Source organism: Periophthalmus magnuspinnatus, chromosome 15 (assembly GCF_009829125.3).
Source record: "Periophthalmus magnuspinnatus isolate fPerMag1 chromosome 15, fPerMag1.2.pri, whole genome shotgun sequence".
In the NCBI taxonomy this organism is placed as follows: domain Eukaryota; kingdom Metazoa; phylum Chordata; class Actinopteri; order Gobiiformes; family Gobiidae; genus Periophthalmus; species Periophthalmus magnuspinnatus.
In genome coordinates this window covers 30,075,111-30,097,097 of record NC_047140.1, presented here as the reverse complement: position 1 = coordinate 30,097,097, position 21,987 = coordinate 30,075,111, and the positions used below count along the sequence as shown (strand labels likewise).

At 40.0% G+C, this 21,987-nt stretch overlaps 1 protein-coding gene across 2 annotated transcripts in view; it reads right to left on the bottom strand.

Moving 5' to 3' along the window:
* Positions 1-2,096: 2,096 nt before the first annotated feature.
* Positions 2,097-21,987, bottom strand: part of srbd1 (S1 RNA binding domain 1) — a 51,738-nt gene continuing 31,847 nt past the window's right edge. The window contains exons 16-20 of one of the 2 annotated variants that reach the window (XM_033980210.2): positions 13,277-13,383; positions 10,930-11,097; positions 10,662-10,805; positions 5,135-5,319; positions 2,097-3,252 (exon numbers count right to left, since the gene is read on the bottom strand). In XM_033980210.2, the coding sequence (XP_033836101.1) occupies positions 2,960-3,252; positions 5,135-5,319; positions 10,662-10,805; positions 10,930-11,097; positions 13,277-13,383 (897 nt within the window). In that variant the 3' untranslated portion in view covers positions 2,097-2,959. Of the gene's footprint in view, positions 3,253-5,134; positions 5,320-10,661; positions 10,806-10,923; positions 11,098-13,276; positions 13,384-21,987 lie in introns of both variants that reach the window. The other variant, XM_055227380.1, reaches the window with a different exon arrangement.

The following is a 21,987-nucleotide window of genomic DNA, read 5'->3' as shown; positions in this document are numbered from 1 at the left end:
TGCTTTTAAAAAATACTTACTACTATAAAAATGTGAGCCACAAGTGATTCTCTCTACAACGCAGTAGGAGAGTTCGCGGTTCAGCTTTCGTGGTCTCGCTGTTTCGCAGATTTTTTTGGTGCAATTTCATGTGTTTTTTTTACAGTGTATGAACGTGCATTGTGTTGTGCGTCCTGATTGGCTGTTGGACTGTAGACCATTGTGTCCTGCGTCCTGATTGGCTGTTGGACTGTAGACCATTGTGTCGTGCGTCCTGATTGGCTGTTGGACTGTAGACCATTGTGTCCTGCGTCCTGATTGGCTGTTGGACTGTAGACCATTGTGTTGTGCGTGCTGATTGGCTGTTGGACTGTAGACCATTGTGTCCTGCGTCCTGATTGGCTGTTGGACTGTAGACCATTGTGTCGTGCGTCCTGATTGGCTGTTGGACTGTACACCATTGTGTTGTGCGTCCTGATTGGCTGTTGGACTGTAGACCATTGTGTCGTGCGTCCTGATTGGCTGTTGGACTGTAGACCATTGTCCATCAGTCTCCTCCGTGCCGTGTCTCCTGTCCAGTACAGAATGTGTTCAGACAAATTTACATAAACGTTGGATCGCGGTGTGACTCTGAAGTGCTGTACGTTTGCGATTTGTTTTCTCCCCGACAAAACCCACAATGTCGATGAAACGTTCTGCACCGACAAAGACGCCGACGAAGGTTTGAACTTTGAGAGAGTTTAAACAAGAGAGAAATGTGAGAAAATGTTAACGCCTGTGTGAGAAAAGTGTATAAAGTGTGTGATGAGGAGTAGATAGAATAATTGTAAAAAATAAAGCTGATACTTCAGATTTCGCCTATTGCGGGTTATTTTTAGAACGTGACCCCCGCGATAAACGAGGGACCACTGTATTATGCAAAATCTTTTATTTCTTTTGTTTTCTACCGTGCTAGCCTCGATGAGCTTCATTCGGAGCTGAACGCTGTGGAGATCGCATTCCCGTCCTACTCCTGCGTAATTTTTGTTGAGAAAAGAAAGTTGACGCTAACCAGTCTAAACCCACGGAGTCAATTACAGCCACAAAACACATAAATCAAGCAATTACTTTTTTGGGTTTTTTTTGCACCTGGGCAATACACGAGTCACTGCAGGTGGATCTACCATTTTTTACCAACAATCCAAAAAATAAATCTTGCTATTGTCTGGATAATTCTCAAAGTTTGGACACAGCTCGAGCGCACGCAGTTCTACATTCAAACTCAAAAACTCCGACTATAACTTCACTTCATCACCGACATTTTAACGCCACCTGAGCTCAGAACCACGGCAAAAGAGAACAGCTCGGAGTATTCCCCCTGTTTCATATCAAAGACTCATTACGGGTCAGTGTGAGCAGAAAACTACGGGGGCTAGAACTACGCAGATTGCCGGGACCGTCTGTCCGCTCACGTTCGGCGCGGGGAAGGAAAATTAGATTTGGGGATCGGACTGAAAGCAATGACAGCCATGTGCAGAAAGACTGGAATATCTGCAGACATGTGAGTCTAACAAAGCGCCCAAGGGTGTTTGTAAAATAAAATGGCCGCCTTGATTGGGAAACAGAAAGACGGTCAGATACTGTACGTAAACGGTGCCGATCGTGTACATCGTAAGCAAACTGCCACATCTGATTAATGTTGATTGAAGATCTCTTTGTATCCGTGTGTCTCAAATAGATTTCATTTGTTTGGATAAGTGTGATTATGTATTCAACGCTCTGCATACGGTATCCCCAGGCGCTACCCATGCCATATTTTATGTATGCTTTTATTTATTCCACTTTCATAAAAACAAACAAATTAGATAATGTGGGTGGGGAGTCTGGGATTAATTTTGAAGCAGCTGATGAGTGTGTGTTTGTGTGTCCGCGGATAATTGTGTCTGGGATCTGAAAAGCCTGAGGGCCTCGGAGCAGTCTGCCGCAATCTCTCCTCTTGTTAGAATTTCGGTCTGTTCCCATCCCCCGATAGATCACTCACCCGTCTACTCACAGTCTGATCACAGAGAAGGAAGAGACGGGAAACGCTGTTATCCTTAGACAGGTGTTTTATATTACTTATTAAATTTACTGACAAGGGCAATTCAAACATACTATAAACAAACAGAGCGGCTTCTTCTTCTGCATTTTGATCAAACTTTACAGGAGTATAAACAATGCAAAATGTGTTCTACTGAAAGGCACGTAGCAACAAATATTTATAAAGTATATACAAGGAAATTAACTAGATTTATGATGGAAAAATAGTGTAAAAATAGTGTAACATTTAAAGGTCCTATATCAGGGGTGTCCAAACTTTTCTTACAGAGGGATGCAGACTGAAACGTATTTGAAGCGGAGTCGATACAGGGAGTCAAACGGTGCATTTAACACAGGTTTGACAGAAAAATTGCACCTTTAATTATTGTTTTTAGGTCTGCGTCACAATGCGATGTGATGTTTTCAGGTTACAGAGGTAGAATCGCTTCAATTTGTAGGAAAAAATACTTCCTGATCAATTGGGCCGACAAAAATTGGTCTGAGGGCCGCATTTAGCCCCTGGGCCTTAGTTTGGACAGCCCTGTTCTATACTAATACTAATACTCTAGACTTGGAGTTGTGTTTTGTTTCATTCACATGTTTAAGAAATCATTTATTATTAGTCTGGCTGCATCTTCAATGCTCAAAAAAATGCTCTGTTCCACCTTGTGATGTCATGAAGTGGTAGTTTTCAAGTTAACCGGGTTATCCAAATGATTCTAGTGAAGGTGTATGGAGTTTAAAAACACAATGGAGCACTTCCTGTAATAAAAATGTTGTTTGAGAGAAGAACGTAGCCTAAATACGCAGGGTTTGTGTTTTGTGTTGTTTGTGAATGAAACAAAACACAACTCCAGGTCTGTTTGTGATGAGGAAATAACATTACAACAGATCAGAAAACAGTGTAAAACGGGCCCTTTAACTACTGCAGTACCCTGATTAGGTCCAGCCCAATGCGCCCTCTCTGTCGGTCCACGTTAAGCACTCGGACCTCCACCCTCTCCCCGGGTCCCAGGACCAGGCTGCGGCGGCGTTGGCTCGGCGGCAGCTTATCCAGGGTGATTTTGCTTTTGTGGATGAGTCCGGAGCGTCCCACACCGATATCGACAAACGCCCCAAACAGAGCCGTGTTGTCCACCCGTCCCGTCAGCACTGCCCCCACCTGCAGGTCGCTCATGGACACTACGCCGCGCTTAAAGTCGGCCTGTCTGAAGTCTGCGGACGGCACACGGTCCGGGAGAAGACAACAGGAAGAGGGGATGTGAGATAGTAAAAAGGGCAGAGCAGAAATCACAAACAGATTAAATTTCCAGGCGAAACCCTAAACTCGTTCCTGCATACTTCTGCATCCATCTTTCCTCTTTCCATTGGCCTGCGCATGGGAGATGGCTTTTCCTCGCAAACAGGGAAGACTCGTGCCCCAGGAAATAGTCCGGTTCAATTATCTTCCCCACAGCACTGATTTCATGTGGTAGACCCAGCCCATCTGTTTACCCAGCTGAGTGGTGCCTGGCAGGCCGAGCGCGCTGCTCTGCAACCGAATAAGACCAACCTAAGAATGAACCTTGAAGCGGCTTTCCCTAATTTAACGATAGCCTACACTTACGCTGTATCCAAGTTTAAAGTCTGCTGTCAAAACTAAACATGATTTGTTTTTACATAGTTTAGTTTTTTTGATATTTTTGGGTTTTTTTTCCTAAATAAAAAAAGTTGCTGTAAATAATTTTTCCCCCCTTTGTGAAGCATGTGATGTGACAATCGCCGGGATCGTTATGATGTAATGTGAAGCCTCGGATGCAAACTTTTGTCACTGGGCTTAACTGAGGAAGCCAGAGCTGTCACTTCATATGATACAAACTCGCCATCGGTTTTTACAAAGGGTGAGACGCAATTTCCACAAAACGAGACAAGACGCGAGAAAGAGACAAGGCCAGAGTTTAACATAATTCAGAATAAACACATTTTGAGATTCAGTTCACCATTTTGGCCTCTCCGATTATGATTTATGTTACGTTTTCTTGGAACTACTGCTTCTCAAGAAATGTAACTTGCCTGTACTAGGTGGACCTGGGATGATATTGAAATGTTGTGTGACGATTATCATGGCTAAAATAATTACGATGAACAATTATATGAGGATAATGATTAAAGTCATTATGGATGTGAATAATTATAACTTTAACAGAGGATATTATGGATGAGCAGGGCCGTCGACTGAAATTTGGAGGCCCGGGACAATAAGTCTCACGTGGGCCCCCGTAATACAAATTAATAGGAAGCGGGTCTAATTCTGGGCCCCCTAACACCCTTGGGCCCCGGACTACAAACCTCTTGTCCCCCCTGTTGTTAACAAGTTTTGTTTTTTTTGTTTTTTTTCTGCATATATGATGAGATATAATGAAGAATATTTTTGTTGGCGATTATAAAGTGTATATAAAATGTCCCACGAACGATTATTGTCAATCTTTTTTACGATATTATTGCTTATTGTCCCATCCCAGGACAAGGCCTGTCACGATAACACATTTTGAACTGTGATATATATCGCTGAAGTAAATATAGACAATAAACGATAATATTGAAACTAAGTTATGCCACTGACAAAAGCCCAAGAGCAGATTTAAACCACAAAAACGAATGTAAATATACTCGATTTTATTCGAACTGCAATAATAAACAGCAAAACGAAAACAATTTAGTGCTTCGTTTGCATCTGTAATGAAACATAATTGTTATTAGTTCAACATTTTACACCTTAAATCTTATCATATCGCCAAAATATAACCAAAAATTTCCAAGTAGTGCAAAGAAAAAGTACTCACGATAAATACTGACCCCAAAAATACATTTCCAGCTTTGATAAATAGAACGATAAGTCGATATAGTGATTATTGTGACAGGTCTAGCCCTTTTTTGTCCGACATAAATGTAAAAACATGGGAGAAAAATGTTGTCCCATCTTTCATTTTTACTATGGGAAGAAACAGAACATGAACCAACTTGATTTCATGTTTTATGTTAAATCTATTTGTTTAAGAAAGGGTTTATCTAACGGAAGTATTAATTTAAGTAGGATGAAGGGAACAGATATTCTTACTTTGTCGAATGTCAAAGCCTGGGGGTTGTGTGAGCCCGTCTATGATGAGTTTGAGCGTTTCAGGGCTCGTCTCCATGCTTCTGGCCAGCTCCTCCACACTGCTGCTCTTGACTGTGTCTTCCACACATTGTGACAGTTTTACAGTTCCAATCTGGTCGGCAGTAGCACCCACAAGGGAGAGGAATCTATACAAAAAAGATGTTAGTATTAATCACAAGCAATTATACGAAAAATAAAACATGGAAAAAGAACAGAACTGATTTGTGGGCATTAAGGTGTAAGAATAAATACATGGCAGTGGTACTGACGTGTGTAGGTGGGGTTGCTTTTAAAAACACAGACTTATTTAACCTTGTAGTAAATCGGTCAAATCCGCAGTGGGCTGTTAACGCGCTCACACCTAGACTCATGAAACAACCTCCACTTCTCCGAGGTTGGATGCTCGTTCTGTCTGTCAGCTGGCTTTAAGTGTACCTTTCCACCGTTTTATTCAAGCAGGATGTCCCACCTTCCAAAATGTCTAGACCGCTCGCCAGGTTACACAATTTAAATTAGGTCATGTACACTAATAAAGACGCAGTTTGTTAGAAAATATTAAATTTAGAGTGTTGCAGTTTACAGTGGCGACTTTCCACACATGGTGAGAGATGTGAATGCGTTTGCTTGTGTGCATGTATGGACCAGCTGGGGGAGCGTCTATGATGGATGTCGCTCACGAGCTAGCCGCCTGACGCCAAAACTGACTGTGCAGCTGTCCCCGCTCTGATGGACGCAACAGGTGGACACAGAACCACGTATGCTCACAGTAAAAGTTGATTCACGCTCAAATGTTTTTTTTCCGAAATGCTTATTTGGCAGTAGCCGGGACAGTGGGGATGTAACAGGACACGGCTTGTGTACAAACTATGTGTAAGACAGCTGTGAATGTGAAAACTCCCAAGTCAGCAATGTCACCATGGGCAACTCCAGGCAGGAGACGAGCAGAGCCGATCTCTCAAAACTTCTACGACGGATGGAAGGGAAAATTCTTAGGAGTACAGAGACAGCAGCCCCGCTCCAAAATGGATGCCTGTCTAGGAGGAATCTTGTCTCCTCTGCTGCTTTGGATGGCTCATAGATATCTCTTTACAGAAAAAAAAATGACTTGGAAATGCAGGAGGTTGCCAAATCATGTTTACGCAAGACTCCAGTTTGACTCCAGAGTACAGTTTGTTGGGCGCGAACCTCAATCATACATAAAAAAAGAGAAAAAGGTTGTAGAAAAGCGTATGTTGTCCTGCTGAGAAATGCAAGAACCAGGTTTGTAAAGTCAGTTCGCTGCGCATCAATCTAAATATCCAAATATCAATCTTTGTCACGTTTTCTTTAACACAATACCGTAGACTCTCTGTAAAGCAAAGAATGGCTTCAGAAAATGAATTGTGCTCATGGATTGTGTGTATAAATGGACATAAGCTAACACGCTAGCCGCCGCGTTCCAAATAGGAAGTGAGAACGAGCGCACTTCCGGCTCCATCGAATCCCTTCCTCTGTAAATGCTGCAGTGAGCGTCCACATTTTGGTCTTAAATGTTCGTATTAACCCGCTCTACATGATCACGCCGTTTACATTTCACTATTTTGTTCGTGACTCAAGATATGAACATTAATAACAGACAAATCAGGCGCCTTCTTTCCCTGAGGTTGCTCCCGCTAGCGTTAGCAACAGGTTTGATTGACAGCGATGCTACGCGCAGGCGGGAAGGGGCGTTACCGTCAACAGCCTCACTCCGGATTGGCTCTTTGGTTGCTATGATACTTGCGGTTGGAACTTATCTCCAAAGTAGCCGCTATAACTGTTAGCCTCAATTAGCTTCATTTGACTGTAGCCGAACGCCGCGGGTGACGTCACACTCACTTAGTCCACTATTACATTACAAATACGGTAAACTCTTAGTCTATTTTCCTTCAATAACGCTACCAAATAATCAATTGGCTTTATGCACAACATCACCCGCCAACTTCAGTGTTAGCGTCACTACTTCCTGTCCCATTTCTGTTTTGGAGGAGGTTTTTGCAGAGTCACACTAAAATTTATAAAGTCACACTAAAATGAATAAATATTTAAAGATAAAACAGTGGACAATGACTCGGGGGCGCACGTCTCTGATAACACGACCTGAAAACATGTCAACGCTAACGCTAACGCTAATTTTGCGGCTCACAAAATATTAAAACAACACCACAAACTGAAATGATCTACAAATAAAAATAACAGAATAGTCTTTACGTTAACCCATTTTAATCGTAATGGGTTGTTTATTTTATATTTTATGCTTTTAATGACAGTTAGCATTAGCTTTGAGACACCGTGCGCTAGCTAGCACGCTCAAACTACAACAGAATGTGCATCTATCTACAAATAAAGATCGAGTGTCACGCAATGGCTGTATATTTTGCATCGCCTCAGGATTTGGCACTCACTTGCCAGTTTTTTACAATTATTAAAACAAATACGTTTCTCCGATGTGGAACAGAAACGGGCGAAAAGGTGTTTTAGATTTGCGCATCCATCTCAGGTGTATGGTAATATTTAGAGAGTTCTCAGAGTTCAGAGGCCTCCTGCAACCCTGGCTTCAAACCCACGTAATTACCACTATATGTGCGTACCCGTTTGGCGAAGGTGGCCGGGTGGGCTTCGTTACAGATTCTATCCAGGCCCACAGCAAGAACCCACTCTGTCTTGTATTAGCGAAATATTGGGCCCCGACTGCTCCATATCAGAGGGATAGTCTTCACAGCGTGGACCCCCTTCTCTGTCGCATACCAGAAAAGTACGCTCCACGCCGACGGGCCCCTTTCGTACGACAACACCGCGTTTCAGCTGGAGTTTTCATCTTAAGTCTCCCCTTATGAAGTAATTTCCCCGTTTCGTAAAACAATCAAATATCGAGCTGGAACAAAGGCAGATGAAAAGGCGTCTCTGAGATGTATGTGCAGTGCGTGCGGTCGGGTTTCAAAAAGGGGATGGTGTGTGGGCTGTGAGCAGTAATGGAGGATCTTGTTTCTCTAATGCGATGAACCTGATATTCTTTATACAGCGTACACAGTGGCACAGACGCACAAACAGCATTCCTCCGCCATCCCTCAAACCCTCAAATCCCAATTGTAGGTGAGGATGTAGCGGGGGATGGCGAGCGGTTTCCTGTTTTACCATCAACGGAACGAGGCAGCGTTAGAACAAATGTATATTTTAACGAGACGGTGTGTTTGTTTTCACGATAACGGTCAGAAGTCAGTTTGAAAATGACGATTCTATATTTGTTTAAACGATAAAGATGTGTCCAAATATTCCCGTTTTTATTTTATTAATTTTATAGATTTATTTGTTTAAAAAAATGCACCTTTTGTGAGTCATTTGTGCACATGTTTTGCCTCTGGAAGTTAAAGAGAGATAGAGAAAATAGATGAAAAAAGACGATAGAGGGAGCATTATTTTTGTTTTTATTTTATTTTAAAGGTATTTTATGTATCAGAGCTGAGCATTTTCCTCTGTCTTTTAGTTTTCACGGTGCTGAAGATGTGGAAAGTGAAAGAGAATAAGTATTGACGTCCTTTTTGTGAAGAAAACCAGGGTTGCTACAAAATGTGTACAGAAAAACAGCTAATCAAAAGCCCATGACTGTCCAACTAGAACTGAAATGAGAGGGGGAAAAAAAAGGTTTTGATTATTTAGTTTCCCAAAAATGGAACACATCTGAAGAACATGTAAAACTGGATAGATTGGCGCCACTGCAGAACTTTAATAATGTGGAGATAAAGGTTTATAATCACACCTGCTGCTGTTTTTAATGTTTTAAATGGACCTGTGGAGTTATTCCTTTTGCTTGTTTTTGAGTCTGGCGCTCTCATTGGGTTCTCCCGGTCTAAATAAATACACATGAAAAAATGAAAAATGACCTTAAAAGACAATTGGGCTACAGTCTATTCTTTGACCTACATTTTTTTTTGCAATTTCAGAATATTAGAGCACAAAATTATGCAGGATATGTGGATTTTACACTTTGACACACACGTCCAGAATGAGACTTTAGGTTTTGTTAAATACATAAACGTCATAAAAGTTGGCGAGGCTGCTCTTCTCACCCTGTAACCAACCACCGCTCAGTCCTACAGAAGTAAAGGTTAAATGTAGGAGGAACAGATCTGGTGCCAGTATCGGATATCGGCTTCCAGATATCGGTTCAGTCGATATCCTGGTTGTGTCTATAAATAGGCTCTGTGCAACCTCACTGTTAGCGTCAGTACTTCCTGTCCAATTGTATCTCTACACACGCTAAAATGAATAAATATTTAAAGATGAGGCAGTGGACAAAGAGCAGCGGGTTAGGGGTCAAAGGTCAGAGATGAGGGGGTTAGGGTCACGCCGTGGACAGGGAGCTGCAGGTGGAGGTCGCCGATAACACGTTAAACACCACACAAATAAAACGAATACTTCACCAGAGACGCTTCTGTGTTTGGAAAGAGACAAGTTTGTGTCTAAATGCTAACGCTAATGCTAATTTTGAAGTATTCTACATATAAAAATGATCGGGTAGACTTTTTTTTACTTATATTTTTAAATTTATAGGTTGTTTATTTTATATGTTATGCTTTTAATAAACGTTAGAATTAGCTTTCAGACACAGTGAGCTAGCTAGCGCGCTAATGAGTGCGACAATTGATGTATTAAGGCTATTTACCGCTCGTAGTCGGCCCAGAAACTGTCATAATGTTTGAATTTTTATTTATACAAAGTTGTTCTGTAGTTACTTGAGAGATAAGTGACAGCTACATCACACATTTGGATCAGTTTTTTTTTCATTTTACTTTAGTTTTAAGAAAATAGATGCTGTTCTCAGTCTCGTACAAGCAGCTGTAGCATCGGAATCAGTATCGTAACTGAAAAAGCTGGATCCGTAGTTAATAAATATAAGCTCTCATAAGATACAGCAGAAGGATCACGGTCAAACTTCCTCCAAATAGCCTCCTAGTGTTTTCAATCACTCATTCATTATTTCAAACTGTAACGAGCCGAGCAAACTTCTCATACATCACCTCCGCCGACACCTTCTCTGAGCCCATTAAAGGCACATCAACACGAGAGGAGCCGTGCTCAAAACCACTAGTGTCAGAACGTATGTAGACTAAACACATTTGAGTGACTGCAGCTGGAGCGGTCGAGCCCCTCCCCTCGCTGTGTTTATCTGTCCCTGTGTCCGCACGTCTATCTCTTTCACACTCTAAAACCCAGATCCAAAAATACGGCTAAGGAAAGATGTTAAATATGCTTTTGTTATAAACTTTAAAATCACCCAGAGCATCCTTGAGGACATGTGTAACAACAATCCGGGCCCTTTCTTGTCGTCTTGTCGGTATGAATTAAATCAGTACTTCCAAGCTCTGTAACTAGCCCCATATGGAACAGTGTCTGAATGAACCCGGGCTGAGCGTTTGCTTTTGGCCGGCGGGCGATTGGAGAAAGCGTAATATGTTTTTTGTTGTCAAACCTCTGCGCCGTATGGTAGGACTCGGGATGGATGCAGGTCTGGTCCAGCGGATTAACAGAGCTCGGGACGGCCACACAACTCTTTCCTTTGCCCTTCTTAGAGCTTATTTTCTCTGGGATCGCCGGCCCGGACTGAGGTAAGGAGCTGGAGCCGTTTCAATGCAAATTAAAACATAGAAAGAACAAGTGTTTGGTCAGATCTATAACGTGAAATAATAAATGACTAGCTTTGGCAGTTGTGAATGTGTTTTCTGTACGGAGACAAGTACCACTCCAGAGTTTGAGGGTTGATCCTTATGAAGCCGGCGCACTGCTGGAAAGACTTGGGGCCCATGCCTTTGACCAGTTTGAGCTGCTCTCTGTTGATAAAGGGTCCATTTTGTTCTCTCCACTCAGCGATGCTTCGAGCTCTACCGGCGTTCAGTCCAGCCACGTGCCTAAGTGACACCAAAAGAACGACAATATTAAAAATGTAAGGTAGAATATAATATTTATCTAACATTTATTCAATCTTATTATTTATTTTTGTATTAATTTATTGTATTTTTATTTATTTTTGTATTAATTTATTGTATTTTTTATGTATTTATTTTATTTGTATTAATTTATTTAATTATTTTTTTATGTATTTAATATTTATGTATTTATTTAAAAAGGGACCACGTACAATTAGAACATAAACGTTGAGATTTGATGCATTGTACCAGTGTTAAACTTTACATTTGCAGTTCCCTGGAAAAGAAAAACCCACCAACGTTTGACAAAACACAAAAAGTGACAATGAGCTGAAATATAAAAAGTATACATGCATTAAAACTACCACACCCTTTTACACACACAGAAACACACACGTGATAAGAATATGATGATGCAAAGATAAAAAAGCGACTTATTCATTTTATTTCATCAGGAAATCCCATTGCATCTCATTTTGAAGGGAGTCCTGAGTCGACGGCTAAAATATAAACATCTGCAATTAATAAAAAGCAGAGTAAAATGTACATTTAAATATTTACTGAACCTGTGGTCCACAGACTTCAGCTAAAACAATTACACTGGTCTGAAAAGATGACACATATAGTGAGTTTATGTGCACTTAAGGGAACACTGTTTAGGTTTAGTAGGTTTAAATAGAGAATAGTTTAAATAGAGAATAGTTTAAATAGAGAATAGTTTCTTTCCTGTTTATTTGTCAGGGGCCAGGTACAAATCATGTACAACAAATGTAAGGTAAAAACAAATTTAGCAAACAACTGTTGCATTTACGGACAGAAGTAAGCTAAAAATGAAACTTTTCCAATTAAAAAAGCAAGAATTTTACATATATTCATATTTTATACATATTTATAAACAGGAGCGCAGGACCAAACTCTGGGCCGTGGGCACAAATCATCACGGTGGACCTGCACTACATGTCGTCAAATGAAAAATGAATATTATAGACTTTGTGAGGGGCCCCTCCCTACAACTGGGCCCTCGATAAACAGTACACTTTGCCCCCCCCAAGTACAACGCCCCTGTTTATAAATAAAAACACTACATTTAATTATTCATTGCTACAGATATTGTAATGTAACATATTTTCCAGACTATAAGCTGCACTTTTTTCATAGTTTGGCCGGGGATGCGACTTATACTCAGATTTGGCTTATATGTGAAATATGTGTTGTTTTTCTTCATTATTATGTTTTTTTTTACTCTTTTGAGCAAACAAATTGGTGATATTTTGTGCTATAAGTCAGTGCAAAAAGTTTCTACTACATGTTGTCTAATGAAAAATGAATATTATCAACTTTACTGGGGCCCCCTACCTGCACTGGGCCCCCGATAAACAGTACCCTTTACCCCCCCAAGTACAACGCCCCTGTTTATACATAAAACCACTACAATTCATTACTCATTTCTACAGATATTGTACAGATATGTTCTTAACCTTCACCTCAATCTTACCATATTACAAACAAAGACTGTAAAAAAAAAAAAGAAGAAAAATTTTTAAAAACACTAGCCGCCACTTTAGCCGTTTATTTGTCCAGTTTTGGCAGAGCGCCCCCGAGAGGTGATTTGAGACTATATTACGCACTCACTCGGCAACAGTGCCATGTCAACACCCCGCATAATACCTCAGTCATCAACACATCTGAGCGTACGGTGTGTGCGGCGCCGCTGGAAAAAACTCCCTGGCACAGCGGAGAAGTAAACACATGACCTGATGCCCGACATGCAGCTCGTGCCAACTTCATTTCGAGTATTGTGAGCCCACTGGAAATATATGGTACATAATTCTCACCGTTCTATAGTGTTATTTGTGCGAGCCGTGCGGAATAGGCAGTTTGGGTTTTTTATTCTTTGTTATTTTTAATTACAGCCTGTGAATGATGTCTGCTCGTATAATGAATCTTACCTAATCCCTCTCTGTTAGTTACCAAGAAAGTGAGACCGGGGTGTGAAGCATTTCTCTAAACAGAAAGTTGGCAGTCAGGTCGTGTGCTCTTGAAATAAAGCATCAGCCGTGTTGTGACTGCTGGAGGAAAATATGCCAGAGGAATATGCCCCGATGCAGCGGGTTTAATAACGTCTACAGTATATGCAGATGGCGTTGTGGGAGTCGTTTACCTCATCAGCGTCTCGGAGCAGATGTTGATGTCCACTCCGACGAAGCTCACACACTCCTGGACCACGCCGTCCAAGGCCGACTTCAGGGCTCCGGCTGAAACGTCATGCTAAAACGCGAAAGTTTAAAAGAGTTTTGAGCACTTTTTTATTGGATTATTAGAGAAACTTTAAAGAAAATATAAACAAACCGGTCAAAATCGCACGCTCAACCGTAACAATACTATACACAAAATATATAAATGTGTTTGACTTTCCAGCTCCACTCAAGAATTTCATGTTTATTTCTTTATAGACAGACAGAAATATTCAGCAAAAAAAAGAAAAAAAAAGCGATTTGTACAGAAATCACTAGACAGAATTCTCATCAAAACAAATACAGATTGAATTAACAGTGTTGTTGTCTACTGCACAAGGAGACGAGCAGGAAAAGATGAAAATATTTAACTTGGCTTGTCAAAAAGAAGTTGCGATTTAAGTTGAGCCAAAAGATAAAAGAACACACATTTGGACATTTCGCTCAGTTTAAACCGCAAGACAAAACAATACGTTGAGGATGAACGTTGGCCTATTATGGAAAGATCAAAAGAGTCGAAATCTATAAAGAATCGCTACCATTGTTCATACAGTGAGTGCAGCTCGAGTACGGCAAAAAACTGAAGATTAGATAAGAACTTTACGCTCGGCTCGGCTCAAAAAGATTCTTATTCTTACACGTAGATGTTTATTAACTTAAATTTTTGTTAAAAGGTGCAGTACGCAAGTTTCTGCAGTTGGTCCGGCGACTCCAGGGCTAAAAAGAAAGTCTAAAAAGTGCAAAAATGAAGTAAAAAACAGACTTTGGAACGTTCTCCATGGAGGTGGGTATGTTTTATGTCGTACTGTGAAATATTATATTACAGACAAAGGAAAATTTCAATGGAGGATGTTTTTTGTTTTTCCATGCATTAAAAACAACCATACTGTGGCTTTAAGTACTGGGTAGTTTCTGTTCTGTAGTTTAGACAGAGTGATTCAAAACTGGACAGGACAATTCTAGACTAGAGCGTTTGATTAAAGTAAAAAAAAAGAAAAAAGAAAATTTTTAACAATGTACAATACAATTTTTAATTTTTTTTTACATTCAAACACTTTTTATTCCATCATTGCTATTTTTTTTTTTTTTTTTGGACTACAACTAACTGCATTTTCAGTTTTGAGTAACGCGTCTAGACAGAGGATGAGGACTTTTGGTGTTCTAATCTTGCATTGGATAAATCTTTAATGTGTTCAGACATTTGAAAAAATATAAAAATAAACTATATTATTCCAAATCCCAATCCAACAATTCAACAGGGAAATTCCACAAAAGGAGGGAGTTCAGGTTTAAAGGTCAGATATTACGCAAAATTGACTCTTGTGAGGTTTAAATCATGTTAAAACGTTGTTACTTCATCAAAAACAGACCTGGAGTTGTGTTTTGTTTCATTCACACACGTTTGACTCACACTTTATTATTCATTTGTCTACATCTCTAAAGCTTAAAACGCTCTGTTCCACCTTGTGATGTCATGAAGTGGTAGTTTTACTTTTACCTTTTGTTTAGATGAAAATTCTAGGGTTGAAATGATCCAGATGATTCTAGAAATTAAGGTGTGTGGACTTTAAAAACACAGCGGAGCACTTCCTGTATCACCACATGATGACATCACAAGGTGGAACAGAGTGTTTTCAGTTTGAGAGAAGAACTCAGCCTAAAAACGCCGGTGTGAATGAAACAAAACACAACCCCGGGTGCGTTTTTGATGAGGAAACAACATTAGAACAGATCAGAAAAACAGCTTAACGTGTTCCCTTTAAGAAATATTCCATTTTAAAGTTCGGAATTGCTGACGATTCCCGGTGATGGGACATCGGACACTGAGCGGACGCAGGGGAGAGGAAAGCACCTGTAATGTCACACCTGGGAAGAATGCGTTCTCATGAGAAAGGTGGAGGCGTGGAAGAGTTGAGACGCAGTAAAACTCCAGTCGGCGAGCGCTCGGATTCCAGCTGTAACTTTATATAGGTGAGACAGAGGGATCGGCGCAGATGCATCACACACCTATGAAAACCTCACCTGCGCATGAACTCTGCGAACGTGATACGCAATTATGGACTGAAGGTTTTTATTATACTATAACTAGATTCAACACATCACGAAACATATCATCACTCACCCTGCGGGGGTTCTGGAAAGTGACGATTTGATACGTTTTAGGCAATTCAATAATATCTTAGAGCTTTTCAGAGCCAATGAACACAGCGTTTGGATCGAGAAGCTCTATCTGTGTGTGGATCTGTGTGTTTTATTTGCAGAAGTTGAATTTATATATGAAGCGCGTTTAAAAAACAACCATAGCTGCCCAAAGTGTTGCGCAAAGGCGATAAAAAGTGTAATCCTAAAGAGTAAAACATGCAAAAACACAGTACAACGATGTCATACAAGTGTCCCACCCCCCAGCTTATATTAAAACCAAAGACTGTGGACGTAGCTAACTCGCTAGCCGCCGCGTTCTAAACAGGAAGTGATCAGAATGTTCGCATTAACCCGCTCTACGTGATCCTGGGGTTTTTACTTAGCTATTTTGTCCGTGATTCAAGATAAAAACATTAATAACAGATAAAACAAGCGACTTCTTTTCCCAAGGTCACTCCCGCTAGCGTTAGCAACAGGTTTGATTGACACCGGATTGGCTCTTTGGTTGCTATGATACTCATGATCAGAATCCCAAATATAGATTAGTCTACAAATTCGGCGCTATAACTGCTAGCCTCGATGAGCTTCATTTGACTGGAGCACACAGATGGAACCTTAGCTAACTTTAGACGCCCGATTTTTAACATTATTTCAACTGTTTCTCTAGTTTTTAACCCCTCGGTGTCGCTAAATACAAATACTGTATGAGAACCACACCAAAAAAGTAACGTCGGGGGGTAAGAGGGCAGTTTAAATACAAGTTTTTGTCGTAATCGTAGCTTCATTTGGAGCTGAGCGCTGTGGGTGACGTCACACTCACTCAGTCCAGTTCTTTACACAGTCTATGGGTAAAAGCCAGTGTAGAAAAATGAGTTTTTAACCAGATTTAACAATATTTATAAATAAAGATTGGGCTGTTCTAATATCCAGAGTTTGGGACCAGCTACAGCAAAAGCCTGATCTGCTTGAGTTTGTTTGCCAGGTCCTTGGAACGTCCAAAATCATCTGGTGCTGATCTCAAAGTTCTAGTGGAGACACGGACAAACAGAAGCTCAGAGAGATGTGTGTTAAACATGTGTGAAAGAAACACAAAAACACAACTCCAGGTCTGTTTGTGATGAGGAAACGACATTAAAACAGATCAGAAAACAGCGTAACACGAGCCCCTTTGAGAAAAAACACCCACCAACCGAATCTTCAAATCAATCCTGAAGCTGACGGGAGGAGACTGGAGACTGGACATTCACCAACAGTTATTAAAGAGACGTTATTATGAAGCTGAAGAAGACGAGCGGCCCCGCGTATGTGCCACAGCCTGACCGCAGAACCACACAGCAAACAAAAATACTACTTTGGATTATTCCTGGCTATTTCTATTTTTAGACAAACTAAAAAAATATGTGCCCTGGATAAAAAACGGTTAACCCAGCTAATAAAAACGATTTAGAGAAAGTGCCTCAGTCTGGCAGAAATACTTAGCCCTGATATTCTACTCCAATGAAAACACTGAACGGTAAAGTTGCTGAAATAAATCTTTATATGGTGCAAAATGAAGTGTTTTAGTAAGAATGTCAAATGAGAAAGTCACAATGTAAATACTAAGGTTTTAGGGCATTGTCGTCCATATGAAGTTTACATCAAAACTATAATCTATGAAACTCGAGGATCATTTTGTTATAATTTGGACATTTTAAATCGTAAAAACAGTGGTCCCTCGTTTATCGCAGGTGTTGTGTTCGAAAATAACCCACAACAGGCCAAATCTGTGAAGTATCAGCTTTATTTTTTACATTATTCTCTACGTTTTTGTCTGTAAAACCCCTCACCACACACTTTATACACTTTTCTCACACAGGCGTTAACATTTTCTCACATTTCTCTCTCGTTTAAACTCTCTCAAAGTTCAGACCTTCGTAGGCGTCTTTGTCGGTGCAGAACGTTTCATCGACATTGTGGGTTTTGTCGGGGAGAAAACGAATCGCAAACGTACAGCACTTCAGAGTCACACTGAGATCCAACGTTTATGTGAATTTGTCTGAACACATTCTGTACTGGACAGGAGACACGGCACGGAGGAGACTGATGGACAATGGTCTACAGTCCAACAGCCAATCAGGACGCACGACACAAAGCACAATCATATGCTCTAAAAAAAAATGTGAAATTGCGCTAAAAAAATTTGCGAAAAAGCGAGACCGCGAAAGGTGAACCGCAAAATAGCGATGGACAACTGTCTGACGCTGTTTCCTTCTCAAAAACAGACCTGGAGTTGCGTTTTGCTTCATTCACACATTTGAGTAACACTTTATTATTATTAGTCCGTCTACATCTCCAAACCTCAAAACGCTCCGTTCCACCTTGTGACGTCATGAAGTGGTACTTGTCACGCCTCCTTTTTACCTTTAGTTCAGTAAAGATCGGCAATTCCAGAGCTGAAATGATCCAAATGATTCTAGAAATGAAGGTGTGTGGAGTTTAAAAACACAGCGGAGCACTTCCTGTATTACAAGATGACATCAGACCGCGAAAGGTGAACCGTGACATAGTGAGCGTATTCAGCTGTATTCATCTAAAACGACTTAGACTTAGTAAAAGAAACAAGTTCAGAGCGACGCTGCCGAATCCGACGAATATCAACGTTTTACAAAAATGAACCATGAAAGAATCGCTCCAAATACAACTTCAGGTGAGTAAAAGTCGACACGAAATGACATAAACAGAATAACAGGTTTGCTTTAAACAGTTAGCAGCTTTTAAGTTTAATTGTCGTCCATTTTCTTTGTGACAAAAGTGACATGCCGCGATGACGTTTTGCGCTGCTCGTTAGCTCCTGTAAGCCTTTTTGATTATCCTACTGACAAGACGTTTGAGGTTATCTCGCGGTCACGCTAGTCCTGATTGACAGCTCCTTTAAGGCCCCTGAGAACTTGTATTTTACTATTCGGGGCATGCAGGTTCGGCTTGACGACTGTGCGTAGGTGTGCATAGGATGAATAATGTAGAGTTCACCTGCGCTACTGTCATAAATCAGGAAGTGTAACGGATATGACACAGAGGAGATGGCTTTATGTTTTCTCTTACACCTCCCATGAACGCTTCTCATTAATCGCTGTTTTGGCAACTTCCTGTCTGCAAACAATCGCGCGGAGGGGACAAAAACCTGTGCGCACTTGCTCGTAACCTGCGGGGCTGCAAACTGGGGCATGAGAAAATCAGACACCAGAATTGTTTTTTCTAGAAATTACAAATACGATAATCTTAGGAGGGTAAAGTATTTTATTACAAAGCGCAAAGCAGGAGTCATGCAAACGCCTATAAACTTTATTTACTTTGCGTTTTGCCCAACAACGACGACAAAACGATGATATAAATTGTTAAAAGAGCCTGTTATAATGTTGTTTCCTCGTCGCAAACACATCTGGAGTCGTGTTTTGTTTCATTCGCGCACAAATCCTGCGTGTTTAGACGGAAAACACTGTGTTACACCTTGTGATGTCATCATGTGGCGATACAGGAAGTGCTCCGCCGCGTTTTTAAGAATCATTTGGATCGTTTCAGCCGATTTTGAACGTCTAATCTCTACTAAACTTAAGTTAAAAGGAGCCGTTAACGTGAAAACTACCACTTTATGACATCACGAGGTGGAACAGAGCGTTTTGAGCTTTGGAAATACAGTCAGACTAATAATAAAGAGTTAATAAAACATGTGCGAATGAAACAAAACACAAGTCCAGGTATTTTTCTGATGAAGTAACAGGATTATAACGTGGCTTAAAGCTCCCAAGGGTCAATTTAGTGTAATATAGAACTTTAAACAATCAGTAAATTGGCACAGGGCTGTATTAATCTTTTAAACGTTTTGACTTAAAAGTACCAACCCTGACAAACCTGGGGGACATTTAAAGACACCGTTTGGCAGCTTTAGCATCTAATCAAATCCCGAACAAGCCCTCGTATTCCCACGCCTTAAAACTTCTGAGCCGAACCCATCACTCACTGTCAGCGCTCCATATCTCCACCTCGCTCCTTCCTCCTTTTAGCTCTGTCTGCTCCTGTCTCCCCCGAGGCGCTGCAGCATTAAACGAGAAATATGGCTCCGAGTTCAAGTGCGCCTCAAGACTAGTGTCCTCCGTTACATTGATCGCATTGTTATTATGTTATTATTTTTCTATTTTTGGAGAGGAGATGATTAAACGAGGCCCGTCACCATAACAAATAACGTGATAAGCGTGATATCAGTGTTGGAAGGTAATGAAAGTACAACGAGTAAAAGTGCTGTTGCTGGATTTAAGTAGGATTTTTACATATCTGTGCTTTACTTTTGACTTTTACTTCACTACATTTGAGCGCAGTATCTGTACTTTCTGCACCATTACGTTTTTGAACAGGACTGAAAAGTAAAAAGTACTTTTCGTTTTGGAAAATATGGACAATATTCGAATTATTTTTCAGTCTGGCCCCCTCTTTTATTTATGTTTTCCTACTATTATCATTATTTTAACTACTTTATTTGTTTTATGCCGCCGTTATTATCATTAATGTTCATGTTGTTAAATGCAAATGAAAAACTTTAATGAACATGTTTAAAAAAGTACTTTTCGTACGTTTTAAAGGGTTATTTTTACCATGTTTGTGGAAACATCCTGACTAAAGTTTTTGAGTTCAAGCTTCACAAATAAAGACACAAAATTCATGAGAAAAGTAAAAAATTTAAATTTGTATTGCCAATGTAGACCAACATATGTCAAATTTTAAATAAACATCATTACACTGCTTGAGTATCTTTTTTTACTTGAGTATCTGTACTTTTACTTTTACTAGTAGTTTTTTCATGTGATACTTTTACTTCAGTATCTGTACTTTTACTTAACTAGATTTTTTCATGTGATACTTTTACTTGAGTATCTGTACTTTTACTTAACTAGATTTTTTCATGTGATACTTTTACTTGAGTATCTGTACTTTTACTTAACTAGATTTTTTCATGTGATACTTTTACTTGAGTATCTGTACTTTTACTTAACTAGATTTTTTCATGTGATACTTTTACTTGAGTATCTGTACTTTTACTTAACTAGATTTTTTCATGTGATACTTTTACTTGAGTATCTGTACTTTTACTTAACTAGATTTTTTCATGTGATACTTTTACTTGAGTAACTCTTTACCTCAGTTTCTGTAATTTTATTTATGTAAAAATATCACATGAAAAAAATCTACTTGAGTAAAAGTACAGATACAGAGGTAAAAAAAAAACTACTCAAGTAAAAATATCACATGAAAAAATCTACTTGAGTATCCTTTTTACCTCTATCTGTATTTTCACTTAAGTAATAAAACTGAATACTTCATCCACTACTGCATGATATATCACTTCAGAGAAATACTGCGATAAACGATAATATTAAAACACATTTACACCACTCGCACAATCATATAAAAATATTTAAATATACTTCATCATTAAAAGAACCAAACGAACAGCAGAGTGAAGCAATAATGAGCCACAAACGTTACATTTTCAGCTCTTTACAGCTTCATTTTTTTTCATATTACAACAAAAATAACTGAAATGTTGCCCACTACTGCAAAAAAAACTGTACACATGATAAATACTGAGCTCTAAAATATAATAATCAAGCTTTAATAGTGAAATTAGGGGCTCAGAATTGGACTCTTTTCTTATTATTTTGTATTTGACGGGGGAGACTCATTGCCCTGGGCCCTGAAATATCTGTCAACGCCCCTGCTAATTTATAATATTCTTTGCTAAATCGTAGTAGTTTTTTCCCAAAGTACACGACTATAACAGCTGGTTAACCATGAAACTTAATCAAAACATTAAAGTTATAATTATTCAACTCCAACTTTAATAATTATCGTGGTTTATTTGTTAATCACACAAACTTTCACTATCGTCCTAATCGTGACAGGCCTGGACTAAACGCGGACGTTATCTGAAGAGTCCGAAAATGATTGACAGTTTCTTTAATATCCGGTTGGTTGGATATGTTTTCTTACACAGCAGTCAGTGTGTGTGTGTTTTCCAGAAGCAGGTAGATTTTCGGCTCGGGGATTTATCCAGCTGTCAGTACATCAGCTCAAAGAAGTGACAGATGAACAAGATGCCCGCAACCTCCGTCACTATCTTTAATAACTACTGTGTGTTATTACAGAAAAAGCAGCGCGGGGATAAAATGGCGGCTATTGCAATGTTAGCAAAAATGTTATAGCAGTGTTCAGTCAAGCCCAATATGCCAATAAAGCCTCGTCTGTCAGTGCAAAGAAAACAGGGTTCCCACACCGATAGTTATGTCCAATCTGACTTTAATGGGCCGCACTTTTTTAGCCCTCAGCTCATTTCCTTCGTTCTTTTGGAGCTGTCAGTCACTGGGTCAGCCGAGGGAGAGCCTGCTGTGCCAGCTGTCTAGAGTTACATCTTTCCTTATGCTTCTGGGATCTATTGGCAATAAACATTCAAAAGGTCTCGCGATGT